General features: G+C 38.8%; 1 protein-coding gene across 1 annotated transcript; it reads right to left on the reverse strand.

Annotated features, from left to right (window-relative positions):
- Positions 1 to 316: 316 nt before the first annotated feature.
- On the reverse strand, positions 317 to 8,094 carry LOC129349745 (macrophage mannose receptor 1-like). The gene is made up of 10 exons (XM_055014042.1): positions 7,971 to 8,094; positions 7,710 to 7,754; positions 7,454 to 7,556; positions 6,924 to 7,156; positions 6,445 to 6,610; positions 4,787 to 4,951; positions 4,518 to 4,634; positions 4,140 to 4,295; positions 2,574 to 2,603; positions 317 to 2,387 (listed from the first exon to the last, which is right to left on the reverse strand). The coding sequence occupies exons 3-10, from the start codon at positions 7,539 to 7,541 to the stop codon at positions 2,146 to 2,148; spliced, it is 1,197 nt and encodes a 398-aa protein (XP_054870017.1). The 5' UTR covers positions 7,542 to 7,556; positions 7,710 to 7,754; positions 7,971 to 8,094; the 3' UTR covers positions 317 to 2,145.
- Positions 8,095 to 22,039: the final 13,945 nt, after the last annotated feature.

The raw sequence follows: 22,039 nt of genomic DNA on the forward strand, positions 1-22,039 counted from the left end.
CAATTGTGCAACATTAGACAGGGGTGAGTCAGTCAATTTAGATTAAAATCACGGTCATTGAAACCTGTTTTTAAGCAGTTAACGGGATAAAACTGTGTGACCAGGCCTAGTTGATCCATCTAACCTTTGACATGAGCTCAACAGCTGTTGTACCTCATAACACTGAGCGTTTCTCTCTTTCTATGCTACAAATATAAATTCTTATTTGAATTTCAAGATTAACATTCTACTACTTTACTTCTACTTTTTCCCACATTTTGCTACTTACTTGCTATTATTACACAGGAAACATTTCAACACTTCAAAAAGCAGTATAGTCCGTTTGATCGCTTTATACATCACAAAACCAAATAAAGACAAATATATGTATGCATTATAAGTTTGTGTGAAAGTAATAAGTTCCTCATAGGCTAGAGAGAAATTCCCATAATGCTTACTTTTCAAAATAAACATTTTAAACAACCAGAGTTAGAACAGAAGATAAAAGCTCCAGGAGTCATGATGTACAAAACGTGGACAGATGCTCACTCACCAGGACACAGTGGAACAAAATCTGTGAATTTTATGAAATGGGTGCCTCTATCAAAACAATAGCATGATATATCAACATCCAGCTGTTCTCCAAATCGGCTTCAACCCTTAGATGCACGAGTGATTGGATCTACACTCTTCCATCAGTGGGTCAGAAATGACCTGTATAAGAATCAATGTGTGTTTGTGCCATTTTTGTCATTTTGGTTTAAAATAATCATTTGTATTTTTGTTTGTATTATATTTTTGTCCACACAAGAATGATTAAATGTTTGAAATATGTTTATTTTTCGCTTTATAGCGGATTTCGAACATTCTGCTAATTGAAAAAGAAGAATATCACACAGAACAGCAATAGAAGAATGTCAACATCCACTTTGTTGTCATTTTTCATTCATTTCCTGCAATTGTTGCTGCTCTCTGTGGCTCCAGGTTTGTGCACTTCATCATATCACCTCTTGTATGATCTTATCAGTGATAAATGGGTTCTGTAAAGCGTCTTCAGACAATCTGAACTGTAACCGCCACTATATAAATAAAATTTAATTGAATTGAATAAAGAGCTTGGGGTAGTAATACAAATACTACAATTTCATTAAAAGTATAAAAGGTAACTTAAAAAAATTTAAAGGAAAGATGTTAAAAGAAAGTTTTTGAGGAATAGTTGGTCTATGAAATGATAAAAACTTTTCATTACAAATATATTGCAAGAAAATTAACACACCGGGTCATTTTTGACCCACTTGTGCATCTAAGGGTTAATAATTTCAAAACATATTTGACATAAAAATAAATAATGTCCGGGTTCCCATAAAAATGCGCTACCTGAAAGTAACACAACAGACTCATCATGGAAATTTTAAGCTTTTGAATGCCTCATCTTTGGTGAGGACATAACACATTTATTCCTGATCTAATATGGTATGTGAAGAGGGAGTCTGTAGTGTCATTTTTAATGCTATTTATTATTTTTTATGAGTGTGTGTGGCCCAGTGTTGAAACATAACACTAGAGAGCGCTAACTAGTCTTGAAATCTTTGCCTCTGAATAAATTCTGTCCATATTTCTTGCTATTCAATACACACAAGGTTGAAATGAATGAATCTGCTAAATGATTTAGGGGGGAGGAAGCAGGGAACAACATTCTCATTTATACAGTTTATCCTGCACACCATAGATGTATGGATAGTTATCTATGGAAATCATGCGTCATTTTATCTATCAGAGTGGAATGTGCTTGAAACAAACTATGAGAGTTATATACATACTTACAGGTTGCACAGTAGCACTACCAAGTCATTTGTTTTACCTAGAAAGAGAGCATGATGGTAAATAAACAAAAATGCTTAATTAATAAGCAACATTTAATGGAAAATTAAAAGAGAAAATCAAATACTAATCATTCCCATTGAGACATCCTAGAGCCTAAATTGTTCTGTTCCATGAGGTTAGACATTGCCAACTCCACTGAAACTCACACTTGGTGACATACTGTTAAATACCTGAATATATATTGTATGTAGTAAAAAAACAAGCAATAAAGCATCAAAGTCTAATACATCAGGCTGGGATGCCGTAAAGTTTAGGTCCCACTAAGTTCTGCTACTTTAAAAATCACAGGGTTAAAATAGGCTCAGGGTTTTCTGCATTCTCTATCATTTTATTGGTGTCAACCACATCAGGCGGAGATGGTTCGCTGTTGAAGTAGAGCGGATTCTCAAAGGTGGGCAAGGGACGAGGAGACTTCTTGTAGAGGAAGAATGCAACGACCATCAGCGTAGAAGTGATAGTAATGATCAGCACAACTACCAGGCTTGTGTGGACACGACTGCGCTGATCCTGACCTCCATGAGGTTCTGCACAACAAGACGGTCATCCGTTAAAGCAGTTCAAAGCAACATTACACTGAAAATACCACTGATTAAGTTACATTTTATTGCACTCAATGGTTTTTGACTGTGAATGTCACATTATAAGCAGCACATCAACGATAAATCATTCGAGAATGACACAATTCAAGAAGACAGAAATGTGTGACTTACCAGGTTTTGATTCTGGATCTGTGCTCAGTACTGGTGGTGAAAGAATGGAAAGTGGTTAGATAATCGATCTTTTTTAGAGAATGTCAGGGTGTAATTTCATCAGCTCCACTTCTACTACAGCAAGGGTGTTAAATGTAAGGCCTGCAGGCCAAAGCAGGCCCGCCAGAGGGTCCAATCCAGGCCATGGGATGACTTTGCAAAGTGTAAAAATTACAGAGGTAAAAATGAATCCTTACTGTGAAAATATTTAAAGACATTGAACATTGTGCAATATAATGTCAGTCAGCAGCTTTAGTACAAAAGAATTTAGTTTGGTGGAACTTTATTGTTCATGCACTGAGACATCTTATGTATTTTTTTTATGTTTAAAGGGGGACAACTGAACCTTCTTCCTTAATAGTGCATCAGTTCAGGAGGTCAGGACTACTACACAGATGTGGAAATGAATATAAATTTAAAATAATTTCTACATCTTGACAAGTTGTTTCAATCAAAAAGTAAAATACTTTATTGTTCAGTTCCAGATACCTTCAACTAAATGTTTTGTGCCTTTGTAGATACACTGCGATCTGTAAGTTGCAATGCAAAAATCGTAAACTGAGGCATAATATTGTTAAAGTTGTAATTATTTTTCAAGTAAAAATTCAGGTAAAAGACAATTCATTGAATGTGAACATTTTCAGAATGTACTTTTTAGCACTAAAGAAAAGGGAAATATTTGGAGTTGTTGTTATTTATAGGCTATTATGTTATTATTTTACTGGTCCGACCCACTTGAGATCAAATTGGGCTGAATGTGGCCCCTGAACTAAAATGAGTTTGACACCTCCGTACTACAGTGTACTGTTCTAACATGCAACCTATAGAAATCCAATATTATCTGTCCTGTAATATGAGACACAGCAAATGATCCAATGTTGAGTTTCAAATAGGCACATTATTCAAAATGTATTTTGTTTGTTTGTTCATATTTTGAGGCTGCACAGTGGATTGGTGGTTAGCAAAGTCACGTTGTAGCTAGAAGATCTCCCGTTCACGTCCCACTCTTGACCTGGCATCTTTCTACATGGAGTTTGCATGTTTTTCCTTTGCATATGTAGGCTATCTCTGGGAACTCCGACTTCCTCCCACAGTCCAAAAACATGCTGAGGTTAATTGGTGATTCTAAATTGTCTGTAGGTGTGAATTTTATTAGCTTTTCAGACAACAGAGTTTTAAGACTGACCCACTCTATAGCAGTTTTTTTTTCAATGAAGATAATATTAAATGAATCAGAAATACAGTCTAGATATTGTTAATGTGGTAAATGACTATTCTAGCTGGAAATGGTTGATTTTAATGGAATATCTCCATAGGGGTACAGAGGAACATTTCCAGCAACCATCACTCCTGTGTTCTAATGCTACATTGTGTTAGCTAATGGTGTTGAAAGGCTAATTGTTGATTAGAAAATCCTTGTGCAATTATGTTAGCACATGAATAAAAGTGTGAGTTTTAATGGAAAACATGAAATTGTATGGGTGACCCCAAACTTTTGAACAGTAGTCTATGTGGGTATGATCTTACTTTTGGGTGTTTTACAGATGTATCCTCTGTCGTGCCATCTGCGACCGGTGCTCCAAGTCCCATCTGAGGTTCTGATCGCTCCATAGTCAGATTCAGGCTCTTCTGGAGCCCAGTTAGTGTAGTCCAAGACTGTTTTATCCAACCACATCCACGTCCCTGGAGACAAAAACTCAGTGTCACGATTGTCACTTCTGGCAATTTACACGTGTTGTAAACAACATTTTAAAGCTGTGAATCGGAGTTACACTTTTCTGCACCAAAAGAAGTCTTTGGTTTTGGTTCACTTTTATTAGCAGGAAATTATATTACACAGATGACGAGTTTCAATCATTTGTTGAAACTGGTTTTATTAAAAAGGAGCAAAGGTTGAAGTCAAACCCGTATAGGTTTTGAACAGTCCGATCCAGAAAGAGGCTTGGCCATCCTGAAATATTTCCACATTGCTTCTGATGAACTGTTGCTCAGAGGGCTCTTCAATGCTCACCAGTGTTCCACCTTCACAACAAAAAACAGTCTGGTTGTAAAAAGTAATAAATACATAAGGCCTAATTGGTGCTATTTGTTCACATTACTGACCTAAACTACACATCATACATTCACTTTACACTTGATCTAAAACTGAGGTTGTTTTCCAGAGTGTCTCTTACCATGCCTGACACAGCTGCTAGCTGCATCTGCCCATTCAATTTCATCAGTGATAAACAAATAGCAGTGACCCTTAAATGGCAGCCAGGTGTAACTCTGTTGGTACTCTACATTTGTATCTTCAGGGCAGCGTCCTGGGAACATGGTGGACTCTGTTGGTGCCACATCTATGAAGGACAGATACTATAATAGTCAACTAATGGCAACACTTTCTGCATTCAGTGCAGTCAACTTGCATTCGTTGTATTCTGAGAATCCTGGATGAGATCTATAGTGTTGTAGTGAGCAGACTTTTTGAGAAAATAAGGATAATTTCTGTAATGAAAGAAAGTTGAAATCTCCCTTCAACATGGGTATACGGTTAAAGAACATCTCTTGCACTAAAGGAGTGTTTGCAGTGCAGTAAAAAAGTAATGTAGAGGTGTACTCCAGGGAAAACCATCTATCTTCAATACAGTCAGATCCATACTCGGTTTTTGAAGCCAGTACTGATAAATAAAGAACCAATCTTGACTTGGATTCCTTGGATTTGTTTTTGAAAAAACTGTGGCCAAAACCTAAACAGGAAAGTTTACAGTTGTAAGACCTATTCAGCTCACAGTGGACAACCTGTGAGCTGAGACTGAGCTGTGGCTTCTTCTTACCCCTCATCTGACATAAAGACATTATGATGTGCAAAAATCTAAAATCAGCCAGTGTGGTTTGACGGTGAAGCTGTCTTCCACACATAGTGATTAGAGATGTACGATAGATTTTGAATTTTGATTTTTGAATTTTTACCTACACTCCATATCCTGCATTTCTGACAACGCCATATGGGGGAATGAACAACCTTGCTCTCTCTGAGTGCTTTTCTAGTTCTAAATCTGTCATCAATTATGTGCCAGAATGAGAGGGTATAAGTTGGATTTTGACACAATATCTAAAACAAAACAATGCTGGCCATATGACACTAAGTATCCTAAAATTCTCTGTCATGGTGCTTGTTGTTTACTGAACTCCCACAATGCTCTCTGCTTGCCAATCAATCCAGTATATGAGCATTTATATTGGATTGATTGAAACAACTTTAATTTACTGGAAACGTGTATTGTTACTCCGCCAAGGAACGCGGCGGAGTTATGTGACGATTGGCATATGTTTGTCCGTCTGTGAACTGCGAATCTGTTTGTCTGTGTGCAACATTAATCAAAAATGGACAAACGGATTTGGATGAAATTTTCAGGGAAATCAGAAATGATACAGGGACCACCATATTAGATGTTGGCAGTGATGCGACTTATAGTCTTGTTCCATGGATTGCGGCACGGTGTCAATGTAACTATGGAAACAAGTAAACGTTTTGTCATTTGCCTGCATCAATTCACGCCGCCCACTACATATTTCAATCACACAGTTCGTTATCTGTGCATAACATACGTATGCATAACACACACCTGTGCTTGCCGCAAGATCATTTTTTATTTATTTATTTGGTTTTGTGGGTAGATCTATGTTGCTCGTGATTTCTGAATACACAAATTGAGGAATGAACAACCTTGGAGGAGTTCTCTCTGAGAGCTTTTCTTGTTTTGGAACATAGCATTGTTAATAAGCACTGAATACTTGGCAATATTAGTGAGCATGACTGATGGACTGTATTCCTTGATGACAACCATACCTGCTGACAGCATGCAAACACTGTTCATGGTCTGGTTACAGAAAGCAGTCCTCCATTTTCCATCCACACCTATGTACACGCAAGGTTTGTTCCTGCTTGGTTCATATTCAGCCCAAGTGGCAAAGTTCAGGTGCCAGCCATCGACATACCTAAAATAACCTCCAGTCTGAAAGCAAGGATGGATAAACTGCTGTCATAAAAAAAAAAAAGCCATTTTTTTAGCATGCTACTAAAATTCATCAATACTAATATGCTTTTATAAAACTGTATACACCAGTATAGATATATTATACCAATGTACACACTTGATCATGTTGTTTTACAAGTGTAGTTGGAAAATATTTTAAAAGGAACAGGATATCTTATTTAACATATTTCAAACAGATTCCTTTAAGTCATCATTTTAGCATTTTGGTGACCATTTGGCTATTAGTTTATTCATTGTTATGTGACAGCACAGTAATTTTGGAGCCTTGTACCTGGTTTTTGTTCAGTCCAATCCAAAGAGGAGCATTAAGATTCATAGCCACCAGGTCAAGATGGGCCTGTGTCCACTCATTTCGTAGGTTCGCCAAGTTGGCTTTCTCGCTTTCACAACGTCGCTTGGCATCATACCAGGTCAGATTTTGAGTCACAACCTTAATGCTGTCATTTCCCACGCGTACATAGATGTTGGGATCTATTGTGTCTGGCGGAGACTGGATATTTGGGTCTGTCAAGAGCAAGATGAACATCAAACAAGATGAATGGATTATCATTTCATTATTATATCATTGTCACAGGGAGATAAATTTTGAAGCCCATTATTTACGAATCTGTGTACCTATTACTGCTGTGGAACAAAAACACTCATCTACGTGGGATGTAACTAGGTCCACACTTGTTTGAGCACAATGGTGCTGCAAACCAGTTGCTCTTTTGGACTTAAATGTAAGACATAAAGCACTTAAACAACACTTTAGGACTGAATTTTAGAAAAAATCCTGAAGCAGAAAAGAGATGAACTCACCAAGATTTTTATGACAGATAAATCCACTGGTGTCATTGCAAGACTTAACCATCCATTTACCGATGCCAAGCGTAGACGTGGTAGTCATCACAACACAGTCTTCCTGGTTAACAAAGGTCAGAGTGAGTGGTTAGGATTGAAGATCATTTCAGTATGACACAAAAATTAGATAAGATGAACAAACTACTTTTATTTGCCCTGAAATACCACAATAATTAGACAGTAGCACTACTACATTCATTTTGGTAAATTTTACCTCATTCCATCTCTGATAAAAGGTCCCAGGACGATGCTGATGTTTCTAAAATCAAGATATTAGCAAAAAAACACTTCAGTGTTTTTATTCCATGCCAACAACAGAAAAAGCTCATAGTCAGAACTCGATACCAAGCTCTGACCAACCATGCATCACTGATGGGTTTCGTCTCCTCTCATACCTGTAACCACACCCAACTGCGAGGTGACGAAACCCTTCGACATCACATATCACTGTAATATACATATTGTGCATACTTACAGAATAACCCCAGTTGGTGTATTTCCGTGATTTTCCATCAGTCCAGTAAAATCCATCTTGTTTGACAGCATTTAAACCTATCCACAGGTCTGTAGCCGTTATATCGACCAATTTGGTGGTTAAAAATGCTGGAAATTTCAAAGGTAGAAATAAAGCATTATAGTTCATTTTTCAGATTATTTTACTAAATTTGGCAAGAATTCTAACATATTATATGCGGTATGATACCTTTATTAAAACAATACTAGTATATGTCAAAGTGAAAATTGCTGTTTTATGGTTACATTATTAAGATGTTGAAGACAGAGCAAAAAAATCGAAAGAATTTTGAAATCCAAAATACATCACCGCAAATTAACCCTCTGAACCTCAAACAGCTTCTGGGTATTTACGGCTGTCACATTTCTACTCACTATGGAATTTTTTTTTCGTTTTTCTGATATTTTCTTTTTTACTGCAATACAAAGTTCGGCAGCTTTATAAGTAGAGAGAACTCAAAAAATGTCTCCTGTGCTGTGTAACTAGTATAACGTCATAAAGCATATAACAAGGAAAAACGCAAGTTTATTGTCTATATTTATCTTACAAAATTTGAAAAATGTAAAGGATTTATTTTTGGTGAAATTTTAGATTAAACGTGTAAAATAAAGTGATTTTCGTGATGTATCAGAATTTTAAGCTTAGAGTGAGTGAAGTTGACCAATGGAATAATTTCATGACATTTATTGGGCAGAGATTCACTCTGAGAGATTTGAAACCTGCAGGAAGATGCTAAATTTAAAGGAAAAACATCAGATTTATAACATTTATGGGGCAGAAATTCATCCCGAGAGCCCTGAAACCTGAAGAAAGACATTAAATTTAGAGGAAAAACTGAGAAATTACAACAAAAGCTGCAGGAAGACATCAAGTTTAGAGGAAAAACATCAGAATTATAACATTTATCAGGTAGAGATTCATCCCGGGAGCCCTGAATCCTGCAGAAAGACGTTAAATTTATAAGAAAAATATCAGAATTATAACATTTATCAGGTAGAGATTCACTCTGAGAGCCCTGAAACCTGCAGGAAGATGCTAAATTTAGAGTAAAACATCAGAATTGTCACAATTATCAGGCAGTCATCCTGAGAGCCCTGAAATCTGCAGAAAGACGCTAAATTTAGAGGAAAAACTGAGAAATTACACCAAAACCAGCAGAAAGATGCTAAATTTAGAGGAAAAACATCAGAATTATAACATTTATCAGGCAGAGATTCATCCCGAGAGCCCTGAAACCTGCAGGAAGACATTAAATTTAGAGGAAAAACATGAAAATAACAACTTTTATCGGGTAGAGATTCATCCCGAGAGCCCTGAAACCTGCAGGAAGATCCTAAATTTAGAGGAAAACATCAAAATTATAATATTTATCAGGTAGAATCTCATTCCGAGAGCCCTGAAACCTGCAGAAAGACGCTAAATTTAGAGAGAAAACATCAAAATTAGACTAAAACCTGCAGGAAGATGTTAAATTTATAAGAAAAATGTCAGAATTATAACATTTATCAGGTAGAGATTCACCCTGAGAGCCCTGAAACCTGCAGGAAGATGCTAAATACAGAGGAAAAATTGAGAAATTACACAAAAACCTGCAGGAAGACATCAAGTTTAGAGGAAAAACATCAAAATAACAACTTTTATCAGGTAGAGATTCATCCTGAGAGCCCTGAAACCTGCAGGAAGATGCTAAATTTAGAGGAAAAACATCAAAATAACTTTTATCAGGTAGAGATTCATCCTGAAACCTGCAGAAAGATGATAAATTTAGAGGAAAAACTGAGAAATTACACCAAAACCTGCAGAAAGATGCTAAATTTAGAGGAAAATAGTCAGAATTATGACATTTATCGGGCAGAAATTCATCCCGAGAGCCCTGAAACCTGCAGGAAGACGTTAAATTTAGAGGAAAAACTGAGAAATTATACCAAAACCTGCAGAAAGATGCTAAATTTAGATGAAAAACATAAGAATTATAACATTTATCGGGCAGAGATTAATCCTGAGAGCCCTGAAACCTGCAGAAAGATGCTAAATTTAGAGGAAAATCATCAGAATTATAACACTTATGAGGCAGAGATTAACCCTGAGAGCCCTGAAACCTGCAGGAAGATGCTAAATTTAGAGGAAAAACATCAAAATAACTACTTTTGTCAGGTAGAGATTCATCCCGAGAGCCCTGAAACCTGAAGAAAGACATTAAATTTAGAGGAAAAACTGAGAAATTACAACAAAAGCTGCAGGAAGACATCAAGTTTAGAGGAAAAACATCAGAATTATGACATTTATCAGGTAGGGATTCACCCTGAGAGCCCTGAAACCTGCAGGAAGATGATAAATTTAGAGGAAAAACTGAGAAATTAACCCAAAACCTGCAGGAAGATGCTAAATTTAGAGGAAAACATCAAAATTATAATATTTATCAGGTAGAGATTCATTCCAAGAGCCCTGAAACCTGCAGGAAGATGCTAAATTTATAAGAAAAATATCAGAATTATAACATTTATCAGGCAGAGATTCATCCTGAGAGCCCTGAAACCTGCAGGAAGATGCTAAATTTAGAGGAAAAACATCAGAATTATAACATTTATCAGGCAGAGATTCATCCTGAGAGCCCTGAAACCTACAGGAAGATGATAAATTTAGAGGAAAAACTGAGAAATTAACCCAAAACCTGCAGGAAGATGCTAAATTTAGAGGAAAACATCAAAATTATAATATTTATCAGGTAGAGATTCATCCTGAGAGCCCTGAAACCTGCAGAAAGATGATAAATTTAGAGGAAAAACATCAAAATAACTTTTATCAGGGAGAGATTCATCCCGAGAGCCCTGAAACCTGAAGAAAGACATTAAATTTAGAGGAAAAACTGAGAAATTACAACAAAAGCTGCAGGAAGACATCAAGTTTAGAGGAAAAACATCAGAATTATGACATTTATCAGGTAGGGATTCATCCTGAGAGCCCTGAAACCTGCAGAAAGATGATAAATTTAGAGGAAAAACTGAGAAATTACACCAAAACCTGCAGAAAGATGCTAAATTTAGATGAAAAACATCAGAATTACAACATTTATCGGGCAGAGATTAATCCTGAGAGCCCTGAAACCTGCAGAAAGATGATAAATTTAGAGGAAAAACTGAGAAATTACACCAAAACCTGCAGGAAGATGCTAAATTTAGAGGAAAAACATCAGAATTATGACATTTATCAGGTAGAGATTAATCCGAAGTTGCCCGAAAGCTGCAGGAAAACGTTAAATTTAGAGGAAAAACATCAACATTATAACATTTATCAGGTAGAGATTCATCCTGAAACCTGCAGAAAGATGATAAATTTAGAGGAAAAACTGAGAAATTAAACCAAAACCTGCAGGAAGATCCTAAATTTAGAGGAAAAATATCAGAATTGTAACATTTATCGGGCAGAGATTCACCCTGAGAGCCCTGAAACCTGCAGAAAGATGCTAAATTTATAAGAAAAATATCAGAATTATAACATTTATCAGGTAGAGATTCACCCTGAGAGCCCTGAAACCTGCAGGAAGATGATAAATTTAGAGGAAAAACTGAGAAATTAACCCAAAACCTGCAGAAAGATGCTAAATTTAGAGGAAAACATCAGAATTATAACATTTATCAGGCAGAGATGCATCCTGAGAGCCCTGAAACCTGCAAAAAGATGCTAAATTTAGAGGAAAAACATCAGAATTATAATATTTATCAGGCAGACGTGCATCCTGAGAGCCCTGAAACCTGCAGGAAGATGATAAATTTAGAGGAAAAACTGAGAAATTACACCAAAACCTGCATGAAGATGCTAAATTTAGAGGAAAAACATCAAAATTATAACATTTATCAGGAAGAGATTCATCCTGAGAGCCCTGAAACATGCAAGAAGATGCTAAATTTAAAGGAAAAACATCAAAATAACAACTTTTATCAGGTAGAGATTCATCCTGAGAGCCCTGAAACCTGCAGGAAGATGCTAAATTTAGAGGAAAAACATCAGAATTATAACATTTATCAGGCAGAGATTCACCCTGAGAGCCCTGAAACCTGCAGGAAGATGATAAATTTAGAGGAAAAACATCAGAATTATAACATTTATCAGGCAGAGATTCACCCTGAGAGCCCTGAAACCTGCAGAAAGATGCTAAATTTAGAGGAAAACATCAAAATAACTTTTATCAGGTAGAGATTCATCCCAAGAGCCCTGAAAACTGCAGGAAGACGTTAATTTAGAGGAAAAACTGAGAAATTACACCAAAACCTGCAGGAAGATCCTAAATTTAGAGGAAAAACATGAAAATAACAACTTTTATCAGGTAGAGATTCATCCTGAGAGCCCTGAAACCTGCAGGAAGATGCTAAATTTAGAGGAAAAATTGAGAAATTACACCAAAACCTGCAGGAAATCATCAAGTTAAGAGTAAAAACATCAAAATAACAACTTTTATAAGGTTGAGATTCATACTGAGAGCCCTGAAAGCTGCAGAAAGATGCTAAATTTAGAGGAAAAATTGAGAAATTACACCAAAACCTGCAGGAAGACATCAAGTTTAGAGTAAAAACATCAAAATAACAACTTTTATAAGGTAGAGATTCATCCTGACAGCCCTGAAACCTGCAGAAAGATGTTAAATTTAGAGGAAAACATCAGAATTATAACATTTATCAGGTAGAGATTCATCCTGAAACCTGCAGGAAGATGCTAAATTTAGAGGAAAAACATCAAAATAACAACTTTTATCAGGTAGAGATTCATCCTGAGAGCCCTGAAACCTGGAGGAAGATGCTAAATTTAGAGGAAAAATATCAGAATTATAACATTTATCTGGTAGAGATTCATCCCAAGAGCCCTGAAACCTGCAGGAAGATGCTAAACTTAGAGGAAAAACTGAGAAATTACACCAAAACTGGATGGAAGACATCAAGTTTAGAGGAAAAACATAATTATAACATTTATCAGGCAGAGATTCACCCTGAGAGCCCTGAAAGCTGCAGGAAGATGCTAAATTTAGAGAGAAAACATCAAAATTAGACCAAAACCTGCAGAAAGATGCTAAATTTAGAAGAAAACATCAAAATTATAACATTTATCAGGTAGAGATTCATCCCGAGAGCCCTGAAACCTGCAGGAAGAAGACGTTAAATTTAGAGGAAAAATTGAGAAATTACACCAAAACCTGCAGGAAGACGTCAAGTTTAGAGGAAAAACATCAGAATTACAACATTTATCAGGTAGAGATTCATCCTGAAACCTGCAGAAAGATGCTAAATTTAGTGGAAAACATCAAAACAACAACTTTTATCAAGTACAGATTCATCCTGAAACCTGAAGAAAGATGATAAATTTAGAGGAAAAATTGAGAAATTACACCAAAACCTGCAGGAAGATGCTAAATTTAGAGGAAAAACATCAGAATTATAACATTTATCAGGTAGAGATTCATCCTGAGAGCCCTGAAACCTGCAGAAAGATGCTAAATTTAGAGGAAAAACTGAGAAATTACACCAAAACCTGCAGGAAGATCCTAAATTTAGAGGAAAGACATCAGAATTATAACATTTATCGGGCAGAGATTAATCCTGAGAGCCCTGAAACCTGCAGAAAGATGTTAAATTTATAAGAAAAATATCAGAATTATAACATTTATCAGGTAGAGATTCAACCTGAGAGCCCTGAAACCTGCAGGAAGATGCTAAATTTAGAGGAAAAAAAACAGAATTATAACATTTATCGGGCAGAAATTCTCCCTGAGAGCCCTGAAACCTGCAGGAAGATGCAAAATTTATAAGAAAAATATCAGAATTATAACATTTATCAGGTACAGATTCATCCCGAGAGCCCTGAAACCTGCAAGAAGATGCTAAATTTAGAGGAAAAACATGAAAATAACAACTTTTATCAGGTAGAGATTCATCCCGAGAGCCCTGAAACCTGCAGGAAGACGTTAATTTAGAGGGAAAACTGAGAAATTACACCAAAACCTGCAGGAAGATGCTAAATTTAGAGGAAAAACATCAGAATTACAACATTTATCAGGTAGAGATTCATCCTGAAACCTGCAGAAAGATGCTAAATTTAGTGGAAAACATCAAAACAACAACTTTTATCAAGTACAGATTCATCCTGAAACCTGAAGAAAGATGATAAATTTAGAGGAAAAATTGAGAAATTACACCAAAACCTGCAGGAAGATGCTAAATTTAGAGGAAAAACATCAGAATTATAACATTTATCAGGTAGAGATTCATCCTGAGAGCCCTGAAACCTGCAGAAAGATGCTAAATTTAGAGGAAAAACTGAGAAATTACACCAAAACCTGCAGGAAGATCCTAAATTTAGAGGAAAGACATCAGAATTATAACATTTATCGGGCAGAGATTAATCCTGAGAGCCCTGAAACCTGCAGAAAGATGTTAAATTTATAAGAAAAATATCAGAATTATAACATTTATCAGGTAGAGATTCAATCTGAGAGCCCTGAAACCTGCAGGAAGATGCTAAATTTAGAGGAAAAAAAACAGAATTATAACATTTATCGGGCAGAAATTCTCCCTGAGAGCCCTGAAACCTGCAGGAAGATGCAAAATTTATAAGAAAAATATCAGAATTATAACATTTATCAGGTACAGATTCATCCCGAGAGCCCTGAAACCTGCAAGAAGATGCTAAATTTAGAGGAAAAACATCAAAATAACAACTTTTATCAGGTAGAGATTCATCCTGAGAGCCCTGAAAGCTGCAGAAAGATGCTAAATTTAGAGGAAAAATTGAGAAATTACACCAAAACCTGGAGGAAGATGCTAAATTTAGAGGAAAAACATCAAAATAACAACTTTTATCAGGTAGAGATTCATCCTGAGAGCCCTGACACCTGCAGAAAGACAAATTTAGAGGAAAAACATGAAAATAACAACTTTTATAAGGTAAAGATTCATCCTGAAACCTGCAGAAAGATGATAAATTCAGAGGAAAAACTGAGAAATTACACCAAAAGCTGCAGGAAGATGCTAAATTTACAGGAAAAACTTCAAAATAACAACTTTTATCAGGTAGAGAATCATCCCGAGAGCCCTGAAAACTGCAGAAAGATGCTAAATTTCGATGAAAAATTGAGAAATTACACCAAAACCTGCAGGAAGACATCAAGTTTAGAGTAAAAACATGAAAGTAACAACTTTTATAAGGTAGAGATTCATCCTGAGAGCCCTGAAAGCTGCAGAAAGATGCTAAATTTAGAGGAAAAACTGACAAATTACACCAAAACCTGCAGGAAGATATTAAATTTATCTGAAAAATATCAGAATTATGACATTTATCAAGCAGAGATTCATCCCGAGAGCCGGGAACGTCTTTCTGCAGGTTTCAGCTGCAGAAAGACGTTAAATTTAGAGGAAAAACATCAAAATAACATTTATCAGGTAAAGATTCATCCCGAGAGCCCTGAAACCTGCAGAAAGATGTTAAATTTAGAAGAAAAAAATCAGAATTATAACATTCATCAGGTAAAGATTCATCCCGAGAGCCCTGAAACCTGCAGAAAAAAGTTAAATTTAGAGGAAAATATGAGAAATTAAATCAAAACCTGCAGGAAGACATCAAGTTTAGAGGAAAAACATCAGAATTGTAACATTGATCGGGCAGAGATTCACCCTGAGAGCCCTGAAACCTGCAGAAAGAAGTCATATTTATGAGAAAATAATTAAAATTACAGCATTTATGAGGTTAATTCACCATCCAGGCCCTGTCCTACCCAGGTAAAACTGCCCCCTAAACTACCCTTACCAAGGAAAACTACCCCCAAACCTCACCTCTTCTGGGAAAAGTATCCTCAAACTTGCTCTCCCTGGGTAAGACTGTCCCCCAATCTACCCTTACCAAGGAAAACTGCCTAAAACCTGCACTCCTATTGGCCTGTGAGATGAAGATGAAGACGAGGGTCCTGGTGTTCAGATGAAGATGAAGATGAGGGTCCTGGTATTCAGTTGAAGATGAAGTTGAGGGTCCTGGTATTGAGACGAAGATGAAGATGAGGGTCCTGGTATTCAGATGAAGATGAGGGTCCTGGTGTTCAGACGAAGATGAGGGTCCTGGTATTCAGATGAAGATGAAGATGAGGGTCCTGGTATTCAGATGAAGATGAAGATGAGGGTCCTGGTGTTCAGATGAAGATGAGGGTCCTGGTGGTCAGATGAAGATGAGGGTCCTGGTATTCAGATGAAGTTGAGGGTCCTGCTAATCAGATGAAGATGAAGACAAGGGTCCTGATGTTCAGATGAAGACGAGGGTCCTGGTAATAAGATGAAGATGAGGATCCTGGTATTCAGATGAAGATGAAGAGGAGGGTCCTGGTGTTCAGATGAAGATGAAGACGAGAGTCCTGGTCTTCAGATGAAGACGAGAGTCCTGGTCTTCAGATGAAGATAAAGGTGAAGACAAGAGTCTTGGTGTTCAAGTGAAGATGAAGGTCCTGGTCTTCAGATGAAGACGAAGGTCCTGGTGTTCAGATGAAGACAGTCTTGGTGTACAAGTGAAGATGAAGGTCCTGGTATTCAGATGAAGACGAGGGTCCTGGTGTTCAGATGAAGATGAAGACGAGAGTCCTGGTCTTCAAATGAAGACGAGAATCCTGGTCTTCAGATGAAGATGAGGATCCTGGTCTTCAGATGAAGATGAAAAGGAAGACGAGAGTCCTGGTGTTCAGGTGAAGATGAAGGTCCTGGTATTCAGATGAAGATGAATACGAGGGTCCTGACGTTCAGATGAAGATGAAGACGAGAGTCCTGGTCTTCAGATGAAGACGAGAGTCCTGGTCTTCAGATGAAGAGGAGAGTCCTGGTCTTAAGATGAAGACGAGAGTCCTGGTCTTCAGATGAAGACGAGAGTCCTGGTCTTCTGATGAAGATGAAGACAAGAGTTTTGCTGTTCAAGTGAAGATGAAGGTCCTGGTATTCAGATGAAGATGAGAGTCCTGGTCTTCAGATGAAGATGAGGATCCTGGTCTTCAGATGAAGATGAACAGGAAGACGACAGTCCTGGTGTTCAGGTGAAGATGAAGACGAGAGTCCTGGTCTTCAGATGAAGACGAGGGTCCTGGTGTTCAGATGAAGACAAGAGTCTTGGTATTCAAGTGAAGATGAAGGTCCTGGTCTTCAGATGAAGACGAGAGTCCTGGTGTTCAGATGAAGACGAGAGTCCTGGTCTTCAGATGAAGATCCTGGTCTTCAGATGAAGATGAAGACAAGAGTCTTGGTGTACAAGTGAAGATGAAGGTCCTGGTATTCAGATGAAGATGAGGATCCTGGTCTTCAGATGAAGATGAAGATCCCGGTCTTCAGATGAAGATGAAGACAAGAGTCTTGGTGTACAAGTGAAGATGAAGGTCCTGGTATTCAGATGAAGATGAGGATCCTGGTCTTCAGATGAAGATGAAGATCCCGGTCTTCAGATGAAGATGAAGACAAGAGTCTTGGTGTTCAGGTGAAGATGAAGGTCCTGGTATTCAGATGAAGGTGAAGACGAGGGTCCTGGTGTTCAGATGAAGATGAAGACAAGAGTCTTGGTGTTCAAGTGAAGATGAAGGTCCTGCTATTCAGATGAAGACGAGGGTCCTGGTGTTCAGATGAAGATGAAGACAAGAGTCTTGGTGTTCAAGTGAAGATGAAGGTCCTGCTATTCAGATGAAGATGAGCGTCCTGGTCTTCAGATGAAGATGAGGATCCTGGTCTTCAGATGAAGATGAACAGAAAGACGAGAGTCCTGGTGAAGATGAAGACGAGAGTCCTGGTCTTCTGAATAAGATGAGGGTCCTGGTGTTCAGATGAAGATGAAGACAAGAGTCTTGGTGTTCAAGTGAAGATGACGGTCCAGGTATTCAGAGGAAGATGAGGGTCCTGGTCTTTGGATGAAGATGAAGATCCTGGTCTTCAGATGAAGATGAACATGAAGACGAGAGTCTTGGTGTTCAGGTGAAGATGAAGGTCCTGGTATTCAGATGAAGACGAGGGTCCTGGTGTTCAGATGAAGATGAAGACAAGAGTCTTGGTGTTCAAGTGAAGATGAAGGTCCTGGTATTCAGATGAAGATGAAGACAAGGGTACTGGTGTTCAGATGAAGATCAAGACGAGAGTCCTGGTCTTCAGATGAAGACGAGAGTCCTGGTCCTCAGATGAAGATGAAGACAAGAGTCTTGGTGTACAAGTGAAGATGAAGGTCCTGGTATTCAGATGAAGATGAGAGTCCTGGTCTTCAGATGAAGATGAGGATCCTGGTCTTCAGATGAAGATGAACAGGAAGACGAGAGTCCTGGTGTTCAGGTGAAGATGAAGACGAGAGTCCTGGTCTTCAGATGAAGACGAGGGTCCTGGTGTTCAGATGAAGATGAAGACAAGAGTCTTGGTGTTCAAGTGAAGATGAAGGTCCTGGTCTTCACATGAAGACGAGGATCCTGGTGTTCAGATGAAGACAAGAGTCTTGGTGTACAAGTGAAGATGAAGGTCCTGGTATTCAGATGAAGATGAGGGTCCTGGTCTTCAGATGAAGATGACAGTTCTGGTCTTCAGATGAAGATGAAGATCCTGGTCTTCAGATGAAGATGAACATGAAGACGAGAGTCTTGGTGTACAAGTGAAGATGAAGGTCCTGGTATTCAGATGAAGATGAGGGTCCTGGTATTCAGATGAAGATGAAAGTCCTGGTCTTCAGATGAAGATGAAGATCCTGGTGTTCAGATGAAGATGAACATGAAGACGAGAGTCTTGGTGTACAAGTGAAGATGAAGGTCCTGGTATTCAGATGAAGATGAGGGTCCTGGTCTTCAGATGAAGATGAGAGTCCTGGTCTTCAGATGAAGATGAAGATCCTGGTCTTCAGATGAAGATGAACATGAAGACGAAAGTCTTGGTATTCAGATGAAGATGAATACGAGGGTCCTGGTGTTCAGATGAAGATGAGAGTCCTGGTCTTCTGATGAAGACGAGGGTCCTGGTGTTCAGATAAAGACAAGAGTCTTGGTGTACAAGTGAAGACGAAGGTCCTGGTATTCAGATGAAGATGAGAGTCCTGGTCTTCATCTGAAGATGAGAGTCCTGGTCTTCAGATGAAGATCCTGGTATTCAGATGAAGATGAATACGAGGGTCCTGGTGTTCAGATGAAGATGAGAGTCCTGGTCTTCTGATGAAGATGAGGGTCCTGGTATTCAGATGAAGATGAAAACAAGAGTCTTGGTGTTCAAGTGAAGATGAAGGTCCTGGTCTTCAGATGAAGACAAGAGTCTTGGTGTTCAGATGAAGACAAGAGTCTTGGTGTTCAGATGAAGACAAGAGTCTTGGTGTTCAAGTGAAGATGAAGGTCTTGGTCTTCAGATGAAGACAAGGGTAGTGGTGTTCAGATGAAGATGAAGACGAGAGTCCTGGTCTTCAGATGAAGACGAGAGTCCTGGTCTTCAGATGAAGATGAAGATGAAGACAAGAGTCTTGGTGTTCAGGTGAAGATGAAGGTCCTGGTATTCAGATGAAGACGAGGGTCCTGGTGTTCAGATGAAGATCAAGACAAGAGTCTTGGTGTTCAAGTGAAGATGAAGGTCCTGGTATTCAGATGAAGACGAGGGTCCTGGTGTTCAGATGAAGACGAAGACGAGAGTCCTGGTCTTCAGATGAAGACGAGAGTCCTGGTCTTCAGATGAAGAGGAAGATGAAGACAAGAGTCTTGGTGTTCAAGTGAAGATGAAGGTCCTGGTCGTCAGATGAAGACGAGGGTCCTGGTGTTCAGATGAAGACAAGAGTCTTGGTGTACAAGTGAAGACCTTCAGAGGAAGATGAGAGTCCTGGTCTTCATCTGAAGATGAGAGTCCTGGTGTTCAGATGAAGATGAAGATCCTGGTCTTCAGATGAAGATGAACATGAAGACGAGAGTCTTGGTGTTCAGGTGAAGATGAAGGGCCTGGTATTCAGATGAAGATGAAGGGCCTGGTATTCAGATGAAGATGAAGATGAGGGTACTGGTGTTCAGATGAAGATCAAGACGAGAGTCCTGGTCTTCAGATGAAGACGAGAGTCCTGGTCCTCAGATGAAGATGAGAGTCCTGGTCTTCAGATGAAGATAAGGATCCTGGTCTTAAGATGAAGATGAACAGGAAGACGAGAGTCCTGGTGTTCAGGTGAAGATGAAGACGAGAGTCCTGGTCTTCTGATGAAGACGAGGGTTCTGGTGTTCAGATGAAGATGAAGACAAGAGTCTTGGTGTTCAAGTGAAGAGGAAGGTCCTGGTCTTCAGATGAAGATGAGGGTCCTGGTCTTCATCTGAAGATGAGAGTCCTGGTCTTCAGATGAAGATGAAGATCCTGGTCTTCAGATGAAGATGAACATGAAGACGAGAGTCTTGGTATTCAAATGAAGATGAATACGAGGGTCCTGGTGTTCAGATGAAGATGAGAGTCCTGGTCTTCTGATGAAGACAAGGGTCCTGGTGTTCAGATAAAGACAAGAGTCTTGGTATACAAGTGAAGACGAAGGTCCTGGTATTCAGATGAAGATGAGAGTCCTGGTCTTCATCTGAAGATGAGAGTCCTGGTCTTCAGATGAAGATGAAGATACTGGTATTCAGATGAAGATGAATACGAGGGTCCTGGTGTTCAGATGAAGATGAGAGTCCTGGTCTTCTGATGAAGACGAGGGTCCTGGTATTCAGATGAAGATGAAGACAAGAGTCTTGGTGTTCAAGTGAAGATGAAGGTCCTGGTCTTCTGATGAAGACGAGGGTTCTGGTGTTTAGATGAAGATGAAGACAAGAGTCTTGGTGTTCAAGTGAAGAGGAAGGTCCTGGTCTTCAGATGAAGATGAGGGTCCTGGTCTTCATCTGAAGATGAGAGTCCTGGTCTTCAAATGAAGATGAAGATCCTGGTCTTCAGATGAAGATGAACATGAAGACGAGAGTCTTGGTGTACAAGTGAAGATGAAGGTCCTGGTATTCAGATGAAGATGAGGGTCCTGGTCTTCAGATGAAGCTGAGAGTCCTGGTCTTCAGATGAAGATGAAGATCCTGGTCTTCAGATGAAGATGAACCTGAAGACGAGATTCTTGGTATTCAAATGAAGATGAATACGAGGGTCCTGGTGTTCAGATGAAGATGAGAGTCCTGGTCGTCTGATGAAGACAAGGGTCCTGGTGTTCAGATAAAGACAAGAGTCTTGGTATACAAGTGAAGACGAAGGTCCTGGTATTCAGATGAAGATGAGAGTCCTGGTCTTCATCTGAAGATGAGAGTCCTGGTCTTCAGATGAAGATGAAGATCCTGGTATTCAGATGAAGATGAATACGAGGGTCCTGGTGTTCAGATGAAGATGAGAGTCCTGGTCTTCTGATGAAGACGAGGGTCCTGGTATTCAGATGAAGATGAAGACAAGAGTCTTGGTGTTCAGATGAAGACAAGAGTCTTGGTGTTCAAGTGAAGATGAAGGTCTTGGTCTTCAGATGAAGACAAGGGTAGTGGTGTTCAGATGAAGATGAAGACGAGAGTCCTGGTCTTCAGATGAAGACGAGAGTCCTGGTCTTCAGATGAAGATGAAGATGAAGACAAGAGTCTTGGTGTTCAGGTGAAGATGAAGGTCCTGGTATTCAGATGAAGACGAGGGTCCTGGTGTTCAGATGAAGATGAAGACAAGAGTCTTGGTGTTCAAGTGAAGATGAAGGTCCTGGTATTCAGATGAAGACGAGGGTCCTGGTGTTCAGATGAAGACGAAGACGAGAGTCCTGGTCTTCAGATGAAGACGAGAGTCCTGGTTTTCAGATGAAGAGGAAGATGAAGACAAGAGTCTTGGTGTTCAAGTGAAGATGAAGGTCCTGGTCGTCAGATGAAGACGAGGGTCCTGGTGTTCAGATGAAGACAAGAGTCTTGGTGTACAAGTGAAGACCTTCAGAGGAAGATGAGAGTCCTGGTCTTCATCTGAAGATGAGAGTCCTGGTGTTCAGATGAAGATGAAGATCCTGGTCTTCAGATGAAGATGAACATGAAGACGAGAGTCTTG

Source organism: Amphiprion ocellaris, chromosome 10, assembly GCF_022539595.1.
Source record: "Amphiprion ocellaris isolate individual 3 ecotype Okinawa chromosome 10, ASM2253959v1, whole genome shotgun sequence".
Taxonomy (NCBI): domain Eukaryota; kingdom Metazoa; phylum Chordata; class Actinopteri; family Pomacentridae; genus Amphiprion; species Amphiprion ocellaris.

Bases quoted from the DNA above. Each gene is read 5' to 3' on its own strand.
- LOC129349745 (XM_055014042.1), bottom strand. From the start codon at position 7,541: ATGACTACCACGTCTACGCTTGGCATCGGTAAATGGATGGTTAAGTCT. The intron at 7,157-7,453 runs GTGAGTTCATCT...TGCTCTTGACAG, and splicing joins TATCTGTCATAAAAATCTTG to ACCCAAATATCCAGTCTCCG. The intron at 4,635-4,786 runs GTAAGAGACACT...TTTGTTGTGAAG, and splicing joins TAGCAGCTGTGTCAGGCATG to GTGGAACACTGGTGAGCATT.